The sequence below is a fragment of the Bubalus bubalis genome, chromosome 11 (genome assembly GCF_019923935.1).
Source record: "Bubalus bubalis isolate 160015118507 breed Murrah chromosome 11, NDDB_SH_1, whole genome shotgun sequence".
In the NCBI taxonomy this organism is placed as follows: Eukaryota; Metazoa; Chordata; class Mammalia; order Artiodactyla; family Bovidae; genus Bubalus; species Bubalus bubalis.
In genome coordinates, this window is record NC_059167.1 from 81,538,950 (window position 1) to 81,558,144 (window position 19,195).

The window sequence follows — 19,195 nt, forward strand, 5'->3', positions numbered from 1 at the left end:
TTCAGAAGGTCCTACCTCCTTCTTTCCTTCTCATGCCTAGATAATTGCAATAGAACCTTACCTAGTCTTCTAGCTGCTCTTCTCAACAAATGACTGGCAGTCTCAATTTTCTAAAGTGCCACTTCTAATATATCTATCATTCATAGAAACTTCCAGGGCTCCATGTTGTCTTGGAGACAAAGCCTGAATACTTCTGACTGGCACCTAAAGATACTTTGTAAACTGACCCCAGATTGTCCCAATTTAGCTCTTCACTTCCGGGTCTGACTGGTCCTCCATAGCACCCTCACCCCAGGCTGGACCTTCCCACCTCTCTAATGTTGTTGGAACTTCTCCTGCCTGCCCCCTCCAGGCACTGCTCAGTGGCTTTTCTTTTTAAAACAAAAACAAAAACAAAAACAAAACCTATTCCACTATTAATAGAGAAATCACCAACAATATATCCAAGAATCATTTAAAAACATCATTCACTTGTGAAGCCCATAATAAATTATAATCTACTTATACATACATTGTTTCAGTAGATTCTCAAAACTGAGTAGCATATTGATATTTTTTCCATTTTCAAATGTGGAAATTCAAGTTTTTAAAGGCCTAAATAGCTCTGATTAAAGATTCAGCAATATTACAATATATATAACTAATAAAAATGTTAATGGAATGTATGAGATTCTCTGATGGTTCTTTCTTATTTGCATTTTTAATTGAAGTATAATTGATTTACAATGTCATGTTAGTTTCAGGTATATATCAGTGATTCAATAATACATATATACATATACATAACCTATATTTGTATAGATTAATAAAAAATGTTGAGTATAGTTCCTTGTGCTTTACAGTAGGTCATTGTTGTTATCTATTTTGTATATAGTAGTCTCAGTGGTTCTTCTATGAACGTATTTTTCAATTCAGCAGGGCTGTTCCTGAAACACAAACAAAACTTTGTTGAAACTATGCAAGTACAGAAATGACACACAAGATCTCCTACCCAATCACATTAACTATTTTCAATTCTCAACTTCTTTCCAAGGTGTGCTTGTGTTTCTATTTTATATATACATACAAAAATACATATATAGCATATAGGGCTGCTATGTGTACAAACAGTATGTACATAATCATGCTCTAGCCATCAGAATTCCATATTTCTGCAATCTTAGATTTTCTAATTTTTATGACTGCAGACATTCCACTACTATCTATCAAATGGAGATAATAATATTGCCCACCTTATGGGTTTATTATGAGTATTAAACAACAAGTTAAAACAGAGACACTCAACCTTGGCCATGTTGCAGAATCATACTTCTTTAATAAGAAGGCTTATTAAAATACTGTGCTTTAGGCCTTGTTCTCAGATATCTGATTCAGTAGGACAGGGTGGGGGGCCTGAATTTGTATTCCAGGTGCTACTAGATCAAGGACCACACGTTGAAAAACCATTGAATTAGTATGTGTAAAGTGTTCAGAATAATGCCTTGCATAGAGTAAGCACTCAATGAAAACTGAAAGTGAAATTTAGTCACTCAGTTGTGTCTGACTCTTTGTGACCCCATGGACTGTAGCCCGCCAGGCTCCCCTGTTCACAGAATTCACCATGCAAGAATACTGGAGTGGGTTGCCATTTCCCTCTCCAGGGGATCTTCCCAACCCAGGGATCAAACTCTTGCATTGCAGGCAAATTCTTTACGGTCTGAGCCACCAGGGAAGGATAAGCACTCAATAAATGGAGCTATTTGTTATTTCTGAGATAATATAAACTCCCCCAGTGGCTCAGATGCTAAAGAATTTGCCTGCCAATGCAGGAGCCAAGGGTTTGATCCCTGGGTTGGTTGAGAAGATCCCCTGGAGAAGGAAATGTCAACCCACTCTAGTATTCTTGCCTGGAGAATTCCATGGACAGAGGAACCTGGTGAACTACAGAGATAATATAAGAAATATTACTTATTTGATATTTAGATTGCCTATAGTATTATAACATCTTTATTGAGACATAACTCATATACCATAAAATTCACCTTTTTACACTGTACAATTCACTTGTTTTAGTATATTCATAGTTTGGTAACCATCATCACTACCTAACTTTAGAACATTTTCATCACCTCTAAAAGAAACCCACTTCCATTAACAATCACTCTCTAATTCTTTGCAGGTTTTTGAACTTATAATGTCTCTGTAAACATATATACATAGTTTCTTTTTTTTTAAAGATTTTTCTCAGAACAAATTCAAATAAATAGATTTTTGAATCAATGAGCCTGTGTATTTTTGTGTATAATTACTGATTGAATCATGAAGTGCCCAGATAATTGGTTAAATGTTATTTTTGTCCGTGATTTCAAACTATATTACAAAGCTATAGTAGTCCAAACAACATCATAATAGCACAAAAACAAACACATAGATCAATGGGATAGAATAGAGAGCCTAGAAATAAAACCACACTTGTTTGGTCAATTAATTTACTACAATAGGGAAAGGACAGTCTCTTCAATAAACGGTGTTACCAAAACTAAACAGCTACACCCAAAAGAATGAAAGTAGACTCTTATCTTATACTATAACAAAATAGCTCAAAATGGATTAAAGACTTCAATGGAAGACCTGAAAAGTTAAAAATTTTAGAAGAAAATATAGGCAGTAAGCTTCTTAACAGCAGTCTTGACAAGGAATTTTTTGAATCTGACAGCAAATAATAAAGGTAACAAAACAAAAATAAACAAGTGGGATTACAAGCTAAAAAGCTCTGGACAGCAAAGGAAGCCATCAGCAAAATGAAAAGGCAACCTATAGAATGGGAGAAAATATTTGCTAATCATATATCTGATAAGGGGTTTACCCAAAATATAAATCATACAACTTAATAACAAAAAATTACCTGATTAAAAAATGGGCTGAGGATCTGAATAGTTCATAAATTCATGTTGAAATGGAAAAATTTTCATAATACAAATCTTGATAAATGGTATAAAAACTATTGGTTAATTGAGTAGGAGGAACTAAAGAGCCTCTTGATGAAGGTGAAAGAGGAGAGTGAATTTGCAGGTGGGTGGGGCTCCTGCTCCACACCACCCAGACCTGGGCTTCATCCTACTCAGGGTCTAGCTCAGGGTCAGGTGAGTGGAGACCTGTTCTGTTATCAAAATAAATGTCACCACAATTCAAAAAAATTTTTTTTAAAAAGGAGAGTTAAAAAGGTGGCTTAAAACTCAACATTTAAAAAATGAAGATCATGGCATCCAGTCCCATCACTTAATGGCAAATAGATGGGGAAGCAATGGGAAACAGTGACAGATTTTATTTTCCTGGGCTCCAAAATCACTGCAGATGGTAACTGCAGCCATGAAATTAAAAGACACTTGCTCCTTGGAAGAGAAGCTATGTTAAACCTAGACAGGATATTAAAAAGCAAAGACATTACTTTGCTGACAAGGGTCCATATAGTCAAAGCTATGGTTTTTCCAGTAGTCATGTATGGATGTGAGAGTTGGACCCTAAAGAAGACTCAGCCCCAAAGAATTGATGCTTTTGAACTGTGGTGTTGAAGACTCTTGAGAGTCCCTTGGACAGCAAGGAGATTCAACCAGTCCATGCTAAAGGAAATCAGTCCTGAATATTCATGGAAGGACTGATGCTGAAGCTTAAACTCCAATACTCTGGCCACCTGATGCAAAGGGCTGACTCATTTGAAAAGACCCTGATGTTGGGAAAGAGAGGGCAGGAGGAGAAGAGGAGGACAGAGGATGAGATAGTTTGATGGCATCACCGACTCAATGGACATGAGTTTGGGTAAACTCCGGGAGTTGGTGATAGACAGAGAGGCCTGGAGTGCTGCAGTCCATGGGGTCACAAAGAGTCCGACACGACTGAGCGATTGAACTGAACTGAACTGAAGAAACGATGAGGCAGCGCATAATGAAATACTACGTATGCACAAGCTGGGTTTGAATCTGTGTGACCAGAAGCAAGTCGTGTAAATCTGAACTGGCTTCTTTTGTCAAACATCCTCCCCTTCACATCCCCTAACTGGTAGGAGGAGGCAGCTAAGGGGGTCTTTACGCGTTGCCCTCAGGTGGTCACCATGCAGGTGAATGTGCTTATCTTCCGTGCCTAAATTCTGGCTCTGGGCTTCTCTGGCCCAACTCTCTTATTTATAGATGAAAAGAGCTCAGAGATCAAATGACTTCTCCAAGATTACACAAACGCCTTGGGGGTCTATGAAGAATCTAGCACGGCCTGCGTTGGAACACCAGCCTGGAATGGCGACTCCATAACGTGGCCACCTTCTCGGAGATAAGCTGAGGCCCGTCACCTAGCGGCAGGCTCAGGCAACGCAAGGGAAGTGTCTTGAAAGAGACTCCGGGTACTGCGGCATCCAAGAGCCAATACGCTCTCAGTTCGCGCAGTTAACTCCTTTTTCCCATTGGGCCTTTAAAAGTGTCAATCAACCAATTGCCGAGTTTTTACTGGCTTAACTCCACCCATTCTACTGAATCTACTAATCATATGGCTCTTTCCAAGAGCATATTTATATTGGTAAAGCTCCTCCTAAGTCTGACGAGTTTAGCCGGTTCTTCTATTCCATTGGCTGGATCCGGCCCGCCTCCCGTACATCCTGTTCGGAAGCGGAAATGAGAGAGCCTCTCTTCGTATTGGTTTAGATTTGCAAGCGGCGGTGACCTCTCAAGTCTATCATGACAACTTCCGCTCTCAGGAAGTACAGTTCCGGAAGGGGCAGGCTTTGTGAAGATGGCGGCTCCGGTGAGTTTCGTGTGTTGTTTCCTCGGCTTGATATTGTGGACGTTTCCTTTCTCTTCGGTGCCTGGAGGCAAATTATTGGCGCGAGGGAAGGATGGTGATAAAAATAGTTCTACCGAGGCGTCCTCCCAGCCACAACCGTAGTAAGGAGACGGGACTGGAGTTAACGCTCCTTTCCAATAACTGAGAGGCTGGCCGGCCGTGAGGGGAGGCTGCATGGGCATCGGAGTGGGAAGGCAGGAAGTCTGGGCTGTTTGAAGGAGAGAGGGGACTTTTCCACCCCACACCTTCCACCTTATGATCCTGAGGAAAGAAATGACTTTTCTTGACTCTCCCTTCCATAGGAGGTGTTGGAGTCAGACCTGCCAAATGCTGTGGCACTTTTGAAAAACCTCCAGGAGCAGGTGAGTAATGCCACCTCTTTTGGAATAGATTAGTTGCAAATCTGCTCTCACTTTGTTTGCCTTAGCTCTGAAGTTTGGTGATTTGGGGGCATGTGGTTTTCCTGGAGGCTCAGCGGTAAAGAACCCGCCTGCCAATGCAAGAGACTCAGGTTGGATCCCTGGGTAAGGAAGAGCCCCTGGAGAAGGAAATGGCAACCTACTCCTGTATTCTTGTCTGGGAAATGCCATGGACAGAGGAGCCTGGTAGGCTGCAGTCCATGGGTCGAAATAATTCGATACCACATAGTGACTGAGTACGCATTTGAATGACCAGATACCTTAAAAGCAGGATGATCTAATGAAAACCTTTTCAGGCAACAATTCAGAGTAATTGATTTCTGCATCCAAAGGAATATGGGAAACTTAAGAAAAAAAAGCATCTGAATCGATTTCCTTTATTCCTATAGATAAGGAAACCAATGATGAGAAAGGTGACTTGCCCTTTGGGTGCCCAGCTGATATACAGTTATATACTAATAGATCTCACATTGCAAGTTCAACTGCACAAAGCTGCAGTGCACTCAGGACCACTGTCCCAGTTCCCATCCCCTACCTCTAGTTTGGTAAGTCAATCTCTTTAACTTTAAGAAGAGGTTGAAAGTTGTTTCTTCTTTTTGAAGAAGTATCAGAAGCAGCCTCTCCTGTGCTTTCCCAGAACTGAAAAGAAGATGATGGTGTACTTTAGGCAGTGTCTCAGATATCAGTATTTTTTAGGTGGCTTGTTTAGGTTTTGTCCTTCACAGCTCACAGAGATGACTTGATTGTATTCTGACCAGGGGTTTTATTTGGATTAATTTCAGGTGATGGCTGTCACAGCACAAGTGCAAACTCTGACCAAAAAAGTTCAGGCTAAAGCTTATCCTACAGAGAAGGTAAGACATATTGAAGAGTAAGCATCTCCTGACTTAATATTCTCAACAGTTCCATCCATTGTAGACTTATTGAGTGTGTTGTGCGTCCTTAGTGCTGGAGCTCTGAAGATGAATAAGATCCAATTTCTGTGCTGAAGTCTAGTAGAGAAGGTAGCTGAAAGCAGTAGGTATAAACAGTAGCAGTCATGGTGAGCGGCTGTGAAAACCAAGGAGTGAGATTAAATGATCAGCAGGGAGCAAAGGGAGTTAGGCGTCTTAGAGGAGGTGGCAGGATTGTGAGGAATAAACGGGTCAGAGGGATGGAAAGAAATAGCATGTGCAAAAACACGAAGACCTAACACGTGATGATATTCTGGAAAGGGCGTATGTCATGTAGTGTGCTTTTTTGTACATTTTGTGTGTGTTTTGGGGGCAGGGCTAGAAAATATGACTGGAAAAGTAGTCACTCTATGAAAAGCCTTGTAGGCCAACTAAGGAGTTAACTACTGTATTCATTTAATCCAAAATTTTGCGAATTGGGGGCATATTGCTTATTTTATATACTAAGAAAAAGTGCTGCTTATTAATCTGTGACATACTAAGATACTGTTGATTTAAAGATGTATTCTGACTATGAAAATGATGTGTATCTTAAATACAGTGGTTTTCAAATTAAGGTCTTGAAGTTTCCAAGGAATTATTGGGTGTAGGACAGTATAGAAGGAATGAGGGATCTCTGGATCCCTCATACCTGCTTGAACTGTGTTGCTTGTTTTATGTATTGAACTTTTGTTCTAAGATATTATTTAAGCATGACATTCCATAGGTCAGCAGAAGTATGGAAATCATTATAGTAGGTTAATAAAAGTCATTGAAGGTTTTTAAAACACAAGATTTACAGCAGACTTGTGCTTTAGGAAGATAGCTAAATGAATTTTTAAAGTATCTTTTTGCCATTTCTTTCTCTTTATTCATTTTTGTTCTCTTCTCATTTTTAATCTTCGCTTCTCATTTTGTTTTTGTTTTTGTCTTATATGCTTGTAACCCATACACTTGTAACTCATAAGCTTGACAATGCCCAAGCATGTCAGAAGATCCTGTTTCTCACATTCTTGGCTGTCTTTATTCTGGGTATGATGCTTTATGCATTTTAATGCCTGCTGCTCACATGTATCTTAGATCACTATATATTTATTCATTGAACAGGTATTTAGTAACTTTGAGAATCAAAGACCTTTATCAGGTGTTTAATAGGCTATAAAGTACTTTCCCATTTTATTTGAGTCTCATATATATTTGAGACTATAACTATACCCTAAGTCTGCTTACACAAGTTACCTTTTTTATTTAAAAGAATGCACTTATAATTTATGATTAGCAAATCATATCGGAGAAGGCAATGGCACCCCACTCCAGTACTCTTGCCTGGAAAATCCCATGGGCGGAAGAGCCTGGTAGGCTGCAGTCCATGGGGTCGCAAACAGTCGGACATGACTGAGCGACTTCACTTTCACACATTGGAGAAGGAAATGGCAACCCACTCCAGTGTTCTTGCCTGGATTATCCCAGGGATGAGGGGGCCTGGTGGGCTGCCGTCTATGGGGTCACACAGAGTCGGACACGACTGAAGTGACTTAGCAGCAGCAGCAGCAAATCATAATACACTGTAATGTAATACACTTCTTTGGTGGTGGACTACCTGTGCAGCATGTGGAATCTTAGTTCCCTGACCAGGGACTGAACCCGTGCCCCCTGCAGTGGAAACGCAGAGTCTTCATCAACGGACCACCAGGGAAGTCCCTGTAATACATTTTAATTTTTAGAAAGTTGAAAAGATACATAAAATCACAAAGAAGAAAATTAAAAAAATCAGTGTAATCACCATTCTGAGATAACCACTGGGGTACACTTAAAAATTTTGTTTGTTGTAAAAGTAATATGTGCTTGATGGAAAATCACTTTTATAGTACACTCTATTTCTTCCTTTTCCTCATCTCAGTTCCCAGGGGTAGCGCTTGCTAATTGTATTATCTTCATTTTTCTATACATGTAAAATATGTGTATCATACTTCTCGCCTCCTCAATTTGAACCACATTATTCACTCTTTCTACGTAGGTAGAAAGTGTGTTGACATAGAATTAAGTCCATGTCACTGTGTATAGATCCTTGTTTTTACCTGTAATGTATAATTTCATCATATGGGGATAAAATCATATATTCACTATATGTGATATATATTCACTATAGTGACTCAGCAATCACTATAAAATCATAATGACTGGTTAAATTAATTTAAAATTCAGCACTGTGTGGAGATATTTTTGATAGTCACACCTTGAGGGGTGGGCTTGGGGGTGGAGGTCAGGGCTGCTGTTGAATGCCCTCTAGTCCTCCTCTGTTCACTGTAGATTGAACAGTGCTCCACAGCAAAGAATTATCTGTCCCCAAATATCAGTAGCCCTTGAGTTTGAGAACCTTGCTATAGTGATTTTGGGGGTAGCTTATTGATTTTCCTGCTCTTCCTGTCTTCCATAAATCTGTGAGCTTTGTTTCTGTCATATTAGCATAATTTCCTCTGTGGCCATTTTAGGTATAGTCACTTCCTTGAGACTACTCTAGATACTTTACATGAACTGCTTGGAAAAAACTTGAATGTGGAAAAAAATTATCCTGTTTTCCCTAGGCGCTCTCCTCATTCTCTGGTTAAAACTGAATTTGCTTCTCTTATGATTCAACGCAGGGTCTCAGCCTTTTGGAAGTAAAAGATCAGCTGTTGCTCATGTACCTTATGGATTTGAGCCATCTCATCCTGGACAAAGCCTCAGGAGGTTCTCTTCAGGGACATCCTGCAGTTTTGAGACTGGTGGAGATTCGCACGGTACAAAGCATTTGGCATCTTACGGGCTCTAAGTTGCTAAATCCTGAACTCCAGGACTGTGACATGATTGCTCTCATTTAAGTGGGTGTTCTCGTGTTCCCTGGGTCAGGAAGATCCCCTGGAGAAGGGAATAGCAACCCACTCCAGTATTCTTGCCTGGAGAATTCCATGGACAGAGTAACTTGACGAGCTACAGTCCATGGGATTGCAAAGAGTCAGACAGGACTAAGCAACTAACACGTTTATTTTATTTTATTTTTTTTTTCATTTTTCTCATGTTTAATGAGGAAACCAAATGGAGAAAAAGCATTTTTGTTTTCATTTCCTCTACTTTTTGCATATTTTAGGAGCTTTATCTGGCAGCTTAAAATAGGAACTTTTGGTGTGTGCTTATTTAGGGGAAGGACATGTAATGGTATTTAACCACATTTTAGGTTTTGGAAAAGCTTCGTCCTTTGGACCAAAAATTGAAGTATCAGATTGACAAACTGGTCAAGACTGCAGTGACAGGCAGCCTCAGTAAGTAGGGGAAACTGTAAGGTTTTCTGGGGACCATTCAGAAAATTCCAAGTCTTGTAAAATCTCTTGCATCTTTTATTGTAGGTGAGAATGACCCACTCCGTTTTAAGCCTCATCCTAGCAATATGATGAGCAAGGTAAGAGGCTGCAGTACCCTGATTTTCCTGGGGATCTAAATGTGGGTGAGCCTTGTGGTGCTCCTGGATCTCCTGGGATTTCTCTTATTAATGTTGACTCCCAGCTTGTGCCTAAGAGTGTTGAATGTGAGATTCCCCTTTTTCCTTGTGGTTTGTATTCCCACTTTCCCAGTTACTTCAGCTTTCGATTTCCTTGTCACTTATTTGACTAACTTCTAAGTTTGTGGACGTTATATTCCTCTTGTAGTTGAGCTCTGAGGATGAGGAGGAAGATGAAGCAGAGGAAGGCCAGTCTGGGGCTTCAGGGAAGAAATCTGGAAAAGGAACAGCTAAGAAATACGTCCCACCACGCTTGGTTCCAGTGCATTATGGTATGAACTGTGGCTGCTGCTTTCTCTGTGTGAATTGTGTTTCTCTTCTCTGTTCTGGGATAACCCTTGCTGATTTTTAATCACATAGATGAAACAGAAGCTGAGCGGGAGAAGAAGCGCCTAGAACGAGCCAAGAGACGGGCGTTGAGCAGCTCTGTCATTCGTGAGCTAAAGGAGCAGTACTCAGATGCTCCAGAGGAAATCCGAGATGCTCGGCATCCTCATGTTACTCGCCAGAGTCAGGAGGATCAACACAGGTGCAGTTAGAAGTTGTTACTATGCTGTAGGGACTTGTCCTTTTGTTTTGAATGAATATGATTAATCTGATTCCAAGAGAACCCATGTTATGTAGGAAATGGAGTACTAAACTTGGGTTAATGATTTCTAAGAATTAGAGTTTTGAAGTACAGAATGGGGACTAGGGGGAAAATGTTGTCCCACCCCCACCCCCCACCCCCGACCCAAGCTGTTCAAGCTAAGCAAACGCTCCATGGAGAAAAAAATATGCATTGCCACTGACTAAGGCTTTAAAGTTCTGTTTCACTATCTCTGTTCTTTATTTTGTGAAGAAAGCAAGAAAATCAGGTTTTTAGATAAGTTCAGGGAAGAAAAGTAGAAAAGCAATTGTTGAACACAGATTTGTCAACTTTGCCTAGGTATCTATCTCTACAGTCGATAGGTATCAGTGAGAGGGTCTGTGTAGGGGATCCTGTTTATGAAGCTGGAATGCAAAGAATTTTCTTATATAATAATTTTAATATTCCTGTGGATGGGCTGTGAGTTCATTTCTGGGGAGGAGGGAAGTTTTAGCACAAAGCATTTCATTGAACATTGAGTACTGAGCATATAGTATCACGTCAGCAAATACTATAGTGGCTAGCTATGAAATTCCTCGAGAACTGTCTGCATGATGGCTGAGTAAACACCTGGGTCAGGTTCTTGGCTGCAGCTTTCTGCCTCAGGGGACTGAGCATGCTGGAGACAGTGTCTGTGTTTCTCTCGCAGGATTAACTATGAGGAGAGCATGATGGTGCGTTTAAGTGTCAGCAAGCGGGAGAAAGGACGGCGAAAACGAGCAAATGTCATGAGCTCACAGCTTCATTCCCTCACGCACTTCAGTGACATCAGTGCTCTGACAGGAGGAACCCCTCATCTTGACGAGGTGAGGTGCTGATCCAGTGGTGGGAGGTGACCTTCATGCTTTCAGCTAAGTGTCCGTGGGCTTATTACCACGGGGAACTTGGAAAGGGACACTAACACTGAAAGCGCACAGCCATTCCTTCCCTTCTCCGTGCATCTCCAGGATCAAAATCCTACGAAGAAGCGGAAGAAGATACCTAAGAAAGGTCGGAAGAAGAAAGGTTAGTGAATGGCTCAGACCTGGGTGATCAAGTGCAGCGTGGGCTTTATAAATTGAGATACCAGCTCTGGATTTGCTATTCTAGTTCTTACCAACCTTTATAGTATCTCTTCCATACTTGCCATTAATCTCTTTAGATGTGGGCCTTTATTTTTTTTTCTTTTCCAAGATGAAAATAGTATCATTCACAAAAGACACTTCTGGATTCTGTCTCTGAAGTCCCCATAGCTCCTGTGCAGGCTTGCTTACATAAATATAAAAGCATCACTTGAAGGAACTGCGATCCAATGTCAGTTTCCTTCCTACTTCTAGTCTTTCATCCTGGGGGGGATACAGAGTACTGCCGAGGGGACCCACTCCTAAGGAGCCCTTTTCTCTAGATGGTCTTTTTGTCTGTCTCTTTGGTTTTTCCCAGCTGTCCTTTGCCTCATTCTTGGTTTCCCTTCCTTTCAGGTTTTCGGAGGCGGCGGTGATTATGGGTGTACATACTTAATTTATTTTTGTCATCCGGGATACTTCTAATTTCATTGTATGTAGGTTTTTTCTTTGGAATTCATTAATCATTTACTCTGGACATGTGGAAAGATCTTTATTAATAAAATTGATTTTACTTAACAAATTCAAGCCCCTTTTGCACATGTATTATATGACTGGAATCTCTGGGTGTGGGTATTTTTGGTGAGAGGGTGATGGAAAAGGGAAAGAGGAGATCTTGGGGGGAATAAGAAAGTTTGGCTTTATATGGTTTTCTTTGATAAATATGTTCCCCAGAAACTAGAAATTGGCTATTTAGTCAAAAATATTGAGGGATTAGAGTAGTGTAATAACATTCTTTCACCCCCATGTTGCCCCAAGTTCCTGTGTGGTTTATGTAATGATAATACAGATAATCTGAAATATATGGACATTTTAAGATTTATTATGTATCTTACGGGAATCCCCAGGTGGCTCAGTGGTAAAGAACCCGCCTGCCGATGCAGGACATGTGGGTTCAGTCCCTGCATCAGGAAAGATCCCCTGGAGGAGGAAATGGCAACCCACTCCAGCATCTTTGCCTGAGAAATCAGATGGACAGAGAAGCTTGGAGGGCCACAGTCCATGGGGTGGAAAAGAGTCTGTCAGGACTGTGCACGCAGGCAATGTATCTTTTTGACCACCAGATGGCATTAGTGGTTCAGAAAACCTTTGGTTTTGACTGGAATCAAATACTATTCAATGGAACCTTTCCTCATTACCAAGTTATTCTTGTTTCCACTTCTCTGAATGTTTTTCTTTAAAACACCATGGAAACAGGGCAGTCTTTAGGTCAGTTATTGAGAGAGTGTATCTAGGGAAAATAGAGTGAATAAGAGGAGTGTAAGGAATCAGGATAGTCTTGTGGTTTTCTGACTTGCTGACGCTTCTTCAACAAAGGCTTCAGTTACCAGTTAGTAAAAGCCAGTCCTTTTACAAAGACCTTGTGAAATAATGCCAACAAGCAGGCAGGCAGAAAACTCCAACAAACCAAAGAATAAAAATCCCACAGACATCAGCCCAAGTCAGAAGACTGGTAGAAGTTACATATCTGCTATCTTATATTCGGTTCAAAGAATGACTTCTGTTAGTGAGAGATCCCTCTGGCCTTGGATAATACAGAAAATGAGAAGAAGAATAGGAAGGGAGTTGAGTCTGTAGAAATAATTCCTTGGAATTAATTATGTGTCATGGAGAGGGATATAATTTGGATCACTATGTCACTAAAACCTTGTTGATTCTAAGTCCTGTGAATTTGGACTTCCACTGGTCTGGGGCAGGGTCTGCTTTCAGTCAGCTATAGCTTGGTAGAAAGACAGTCTAGTACTGTCTTCTGTTAACTCTGTGATGTTCTGCAAATACTTGACATCTCTGGCCTTTAGTTTTCCTCACTTGAAAAATAAATGTATTAGACTGAATCTGAGATTTCCTGCAAACCAAGGAGCCTAGAGGAGTTTCTTATGGATAATACCAAGATGCACTTACTGCTGGGGTCTCTGACTTAGTCCCTGGCAGGTCTGAGCAAGCCTGATGTACCCAGAGCCTGCCTTTTTCCTTTGCGGCTGAACTAACCGGACAAGAGGTTAGGACCGCTACATTCTCTTTTAGGACTAGCTATTGCATTTGCTTCTAATTTGTTAAGATTTTTGGATTGTGGGAACTACCAAGGGAAAGGAGGTGCTCTTTTTTTGTTTGTTTTACTGAACTAAGTGCTTTATACTTAATCCTTATAAAACATGTCATCATCATGAGACAACTGAAACACTGGGTTATTTGTCCAGGCTTATGTTGCTAATGAGCCAGTGCTTTGGTAAATAGAGGAGAAGGGTGGCCAAGTGTCCTGGGTTTATGAACGTCTTCAGGGTTTTGTTTTTCTTCTTTTTTCCTTAAAAAAAAGATGGTAGTTTATGACCTCTAGCTCTCTCCTCCTTACTGTACCATTTCTATTCAAGACCTTGCCTTCAAAGAAATCACAAGTTCCAGACGCTGTTCTGGCCTCTTTGTGTTATAAGAGTGAACTGAACAGACAGAAACCCTGCCTTTGTGGATCTTATATTAATTCAATCCAGTCTTTAATCTCAGGAAATCTTGTTATCCCTGGCCTTCTAGATGACAGGTGCTATTTGAAAGAGGTTTCCAACCAAAAAGTGAGTAATTTCTGAGAATATTTTCACCAGAGTTATCAAATAATGTTTAAAGTACATTGTTGACAAAATTTTGCTTGGATTTTCACCCTGTAAAACAGACAAGTGAAGTTCCTTTGAAGTGGGACTGAGGGGTTCTAGAGCTTCGTGTTTTCATGGCCCACTTCTCCCATGATTTCTGAGGAGCTCCTAGGAACCGTTAGAACTCCATAGCATGTAGTTTCAAAATCACTTTTATAGTAGTATGGCAAGGAAGCTAAGAATTAAGATTTCAGGGTTTCTTTATGGCTGTCATTCGCTTTTATTCTTTCCCTTCTTCCTATTCAGATTTAGTTCTTTGGTCAGACCACATGAATGTCAGATCTCATGAGTGCAAAGAATGCATCACTTCCTACGTTCACTAAAAGAGGTATATCATTGGTGCACACGAGTACTTGTTCAGTTTTATCATGTGGTGTCTGTTAAAAATGTGAAGGAGCCTTCCTCCCCAGAAGCACAGCAGATACCACTGATCACATCTCTCTCCCCTCCTTCTGCAGACCTTTTGCATTCTCTCTCATTCTTTCCATCCTATCTCCCACCCGACCTCCAGGTCTCTTTGGTGGGAGGACCCCTGGGGGTTGGAATTTCAAGGCAGTGCTGGGTGGAAACAGCTGAGTGAGTTCATTGGCCCACCGAGGGAGCTATACTCCAGCAATAGAGTACTTACTCTCATATCAGTGCTACTTATCAGTAGTGTAAGTATCAGTACTACTTATCCAGTACTGATAAGTACTTTAGCATCTCTGCCTCAGTATTGTCATCTGAGGGGGAGGGAAGAGGGTTTGATCAAGGCCTGTTTCTTGCCTCTAAAGCTTTTATGATTTTATGAGGGCTTGGGAAATGTCTTTCAGGAGTATACAGCAGTCTTAACTTACTAGGAGAACATGTTTATGAGGACTCCATAACATCCTTTTTCAGCACCATGGAGAGCGTAAGCCTTTCCTTGCCTTGGGTTGTTGGAAGGTACAGAGCTGAACCAATCCACTGAGCTGCATAGTGTAGACCTGCCCTTTTGCATAGCCCAGTTTATCTGCTCAATCTCCAGTTCTGATTGGTATGGATTCAGTGAGAGGCAGCAGCATTCCTCAGTGTCCCCATACTCCCTGCAATCTATTAGGTGTGTAAATCTCAGATTCATGTTGAGACTTACCCAAGGATTTGTCCAGCTTGATAGTGGCATGTGAGTGAAATCCTGCCTTCTGCTCTATTGGTAACATAATTCATATCGTGATGCACGAGGTTTTTTAACAGCCCTTGAGAAAAACTCTAACCCCTACTTTTCTTTGCTTCCAGACCCTTGAGGAGACTTGAAGTTGCTTTTCATTCCTTGGGTTCGGGCTCTTTTTCTGCCTCTGCATGGAGAAGGCATCATTGCTCTGGCTCTCTGCCCAGTCTCGCTTTTGTATTTCTTTGATCTCATTGTTCAGAGGGTCTCAGAGAAGCCCCAAGAGCCATGCCTTTGCATGTTTAAGCTATTGATGCTTTTGAAATAACAGAGTGCCACTGTGTAAGAAGTGTATTAAAGGTCTATCTTGAACAAATTTGGGTCAATAGGTGGCAGTAGTCTACCTAGTCCCGAGGCCCTGACACCCCCTGAGCACATTTGATGGCCATTATATTTAAGGTTGTGAGAAAGGAGGTCACAGTGAAATAAAAATGGGGAGAAAAGCAATCCCTTTTGGTGGGATCCGGGAAAGGCTGAAATGTACCGGCTTACTTCTGTGGGGTGTTGTGTATCAGCTGTGAAGGGCACTGGTAGGAAAGAGTGGGGCCTCAGATTAGGGGAGTGTGAGGTGGGTACTAGGGCGTCTCAGAGCTAGAGTGAGACTGTGTTCAGTGAGGACGGGTGCTGAAAGGACTGAATCTAGGGCTGGGGGAGTAGGGAGAGGTGGAGGAGGGAGGGGCTGAGCTGTGCGAAGGGACCATAGAAAGGGTGGGCTCTGATGGGAGGACTGCGGTTGGAGGGGGAGGGGGAGCCGCAATACTGAGCCCATGTAGTGGGGGAGGGGCGGGGAGATGCTGGTCCGTGCTGCCGCTGCATTGGCTCCCCTCCCCCACACTTCCCGAGGAACCAGAGCAATGCTGGCAAATCTGTCTTCATGTATTTATTATTATTAAAAATATGAAGGATCCTTCCTCCCTGAAAGCACAACAGATCACGTTTTCTCTCTCCCCTCCCTCTGCAGAGCTTTTGCATTCTCTCTCATTCTCTTCCACCCTTCCCCGGTCCCCCACCCCACCCAGGCCTGTTCGGTTGGGGGACCCTTCCCTTCTCAGAGCTCAGTGCTCCCTGGGGGTTTCTAATGACGGTTGGGAGTTTCAGGGCAGTGCTGGGAGGAAGCAGCTGAGTGAGGGGCGGCCAGTGCCCCAGGGAGGGAGCTGCACTCCAGCTTCTAGTGGGGAAAGGAAATCACTTGGAAATAAAGAGAAAACCCTCTCTCCAGCTAATGAAGGGAGAAGCAGGTGCTCACGCTGCCTCCAGTACCTGGCTTTCCTCCTCTTCCTTACCCTTCTCTTGTCTACTGTTGGAGTTCTGAGAGGGAAACCTCCTTGGAATGGAAAAAGCCAGGAGTTTTCTCTGTCCGTGCCCACCGCCCACCTGGCCCCCGCCTTGTAAAATCCCTGTCTGCCCAGGAGAGCCGCATAGAATGTATTCTTGTAGCCTGCGTGTTGTGTTACTGAGAGGCTTGAATGGCGGAAGCCGTGACTTCTCCCTCCCCACCTGCACCCCAGGCTTTCGTGTCAGGCGGGGGGCCTCTTTTGTTGCTGTCTGTAACCCTCCGCCATGCCCGTAGGTGGTGCTGCGGTAGCTCTGCACGGAGGGTCCTCCCCACCCACGGCGCCCTCCCCCTTCCCCCAGCCCTCTACTGCCTGATTGTTATTCCACCAGCGTCTCCTCTACTGTTCCCTTCCTCAAATTAATTTTGTGGCGCTCTTTTTCCGCAGTGCCATCTTCTTCCCCTCCCCCCTGCTCCAACTCCCTTGCTTTCTCTGTCTCTATTTCTCTCTCTTTCTCTGTCTGTCTGCAGGATTTTCATCTCATTCCCCTATCTCAGACCACACACTTCCTTACTCCCTTTATTTTTCTTTATCTCTTCTGCCCTGGGCATCTTTCAGAGGACTCTCCTAATGAAAAGGGGCCATAGTGAGGCTGGGTTAGGAAAGGGCAGCATCAAGGAACTCATGGGTCAGTGTTGAGAGCGAGGTCAGGAGAGGGCCGAGACAGGAGAATGCATGGAAAAGGGAAAGTAAAGATACCCTGTGCTGTTCAGGTCTGTTCAGTGCCTGGATTTTAAATAGAGTTCACCTGATGAAGGACACTGTGTTACCTGAATCTATAAAATTTGGTTCCACGTGCTGGGAAAAGGAGATGGGGAGTCACATGAATTCAGATTATGAGGGCTTCATCCAAAAACTTTTGGTTTAGATGGCTAAGGATAGCTGTGTGTTTGTTATCCTGTATTTTATAGAATCTGGAGAAAGGCTACACCCTAAAACCTGTTCTGTGGTCCTTAGGAAATGTCCTGTTTTTGATCTTTTGAGTCCTGTCCTCGCCAGGGCAGCTGTTGGGCCTACTTGATAGGCACCCTGGCTGTCTGGTCACTACTGAGCACAATTCTGACTGCAGGGTCTCATTTTCTGTCTTGGCACTACTTCCTCCTGTCATTCCATGTCTGTCCTTTATCTCAGCCAAGTTTATGGGGTTGCCCCACTCAGCCATAACCTTTCCAGAATATAATCCAGAGTCACCAGACAGTCCCCTCACTCTTGCACCGCCTTGCTTCTCAACTTTATCTGGAGACCACTCATTCAGTGTGTGACCAAAACAGTCCCTCAGCTAGCCAGCGCTGTTGTTGGTTGGAAAGTTACCCAGTTTCTAGGATGGCTCATTTTCCACTTACTGAGTTATTTTGGTGGATTAAAAGCATCCTGGTAGCTCCCTGGAAAAATAGTATTGAGTCTTTGCCTTGTGTATGACCTAGGAATTGTCCACAAGATGGATGGTGTGGCTTCTTTCCTTCATTCCCGGGTGGAAAGAGACCTTTCTTAGCTTAAATGGGCACCCTCAGAATGAGTGGCTTCTATTTCCCATGCTTGTGTGAGTCAAGACTGACTCCTGGACTGCGGAGACAGGCAGCGTTTGCCTGCAAGGTGGAGCCCTAGAAAGAGCCACAATTCAAAACTCCACATCCTTCACGTTATTGCCTGAGATTTGGAGGTACCTATGGAAACCTCTGCCTGCCTCTCCCGCCTTCCTGAGGTGTGTATGTCGATGGAGGCAAATGGACCAGTGGTCTCTTTGTTTCCTCAGCTGATTTTCATGCTGCCCTTTTCAGAGACCTTCACCCTGTCTGAGGGACTCTAGTTAGGGTTGTGGACTCATGTAACTTAGACGATGAAAGATGAAACCCGTTAAGGTCCCTCTCTTTCTCTTTTTTTTTTTTTTCTGTCTGTGCTACATAGCTTGTGGAATCTTAGTTCCCTAATGAGGAATTGAACCTGGGCCCCCCAAAAGTGAAAGTGATGAGTCCTAATGACTGGACCACCAGGGAATCCCCAAGGTCCCTCTTGAAAGCAAGGCTCAGTAAATTTTTGTTGCCTGAATGGTAGGGACTTTTCAGCTTTGGTACCTTCTCCAAGAGTTATAAATTTTTAACTATATCTTATCTAGGTGCTTATGGTTACTGCAGCTAAGATTTGTGTTGGTTAAAAGTTTTGTTTTCTTCCACTTAGGGAGAAGTGGTTTGTCCAAAACTGTAAAGTCATTAGCAGAGCTGGTGTTAGAACCCACATCCTTTTGGACATCTGGGTCTGACTTTTTGCTGACTGCCCCGCAGAAACCAGTGTTCCCATTTCATCCCCAAATTCACTGACCGCTTTGGAGCCAGCCACACAGGTTTTGTAGTGAAGCCAGTTTTGGCCGCCGGCTGAGGGCAGGCGTGGCATGGGGCAGAGCAGGTGCCTGGCTCCTGGGAAGGGCTGGGACTCCCTCAGGCGTTACACAGTGCAGCCTATTGGAGGGGCCTTGACATTCCCAAAGGCAGAAAATTTCTAAACTGCTGGTTTCTCTTTCCCATTCCAGATTTTAATTTGACTTTACTGCTAATATACTCCTTCCCCTGAGCCTTCTCCCCCTTATTAACTCAGGACTGGATAGCACACAGTGGTGGC

General features: G+C 42.7%; 1 protein-coding gene across 2 annotated transcripts; it reads left to right on the forward strand.

The window, feature by feature from the left end:
• The first annotated feature begins 4,673 nt into the window (after positions 1-4,673).
• On the forward strand, positions 4,674-11,943 carry NGDN (neuroguidin). Of its 2 annotated transcripts, XM_044925322.1 has the most exons (12): positions 4,741-4,767; positions 5,109-5,168; positions 5,615-5,770; positions 6,008-6,079; positions 8,800-8,937; positions 9,372-9,456; positions 9,541-9,593; positions 9,841-9,964; positions 10,053-10,221; positions 10,970-11,126; positions 11,268-11,325; positions 11,778-11,943. In XM_044925322.1, the coding sequence occupies exons 1-12, from the start codon at positions 4,756-4,758 to the stop codon at positions 11,795-11,797; spliced, it is 1,104 nt and encodes a 367-aa protein (XP_044781257.1). In that variant the 5' UTR covers positions 4,741-4,755; the 3' UTR covers positions 11,798-11,943. The 2 variants fall into 2 exon arrangements, with proteins under 2 accessions (XP_006065801.1, XP_044781257.1); XM_006065739.3 differs by lacking the exon at positions 5,615-5,770 and having other exon boundaries at positions 4,674-4,767.
• Positions 11,944-19,195: the final 7,252 nt, after the last annotated feature.

Coding starts and splice junctions, on each gene's coding strand:
- NGDN (XM_044925322.1), top strand. Junction 9,594..9,840: donor CTAGCAATATGATGAGCAAG/GTAAGAGGCTGC, acceptor TTCCTCTTGTAG/TTGAGCTCTGAGGATGAGGA. Junction 10,222..10,969: donor AGTCAGGAGGATCAACACAG/GTGCAGTTAGAA, acceptor TTTCTCTCGCAG/GATTAACTATGAGGAGAGCA.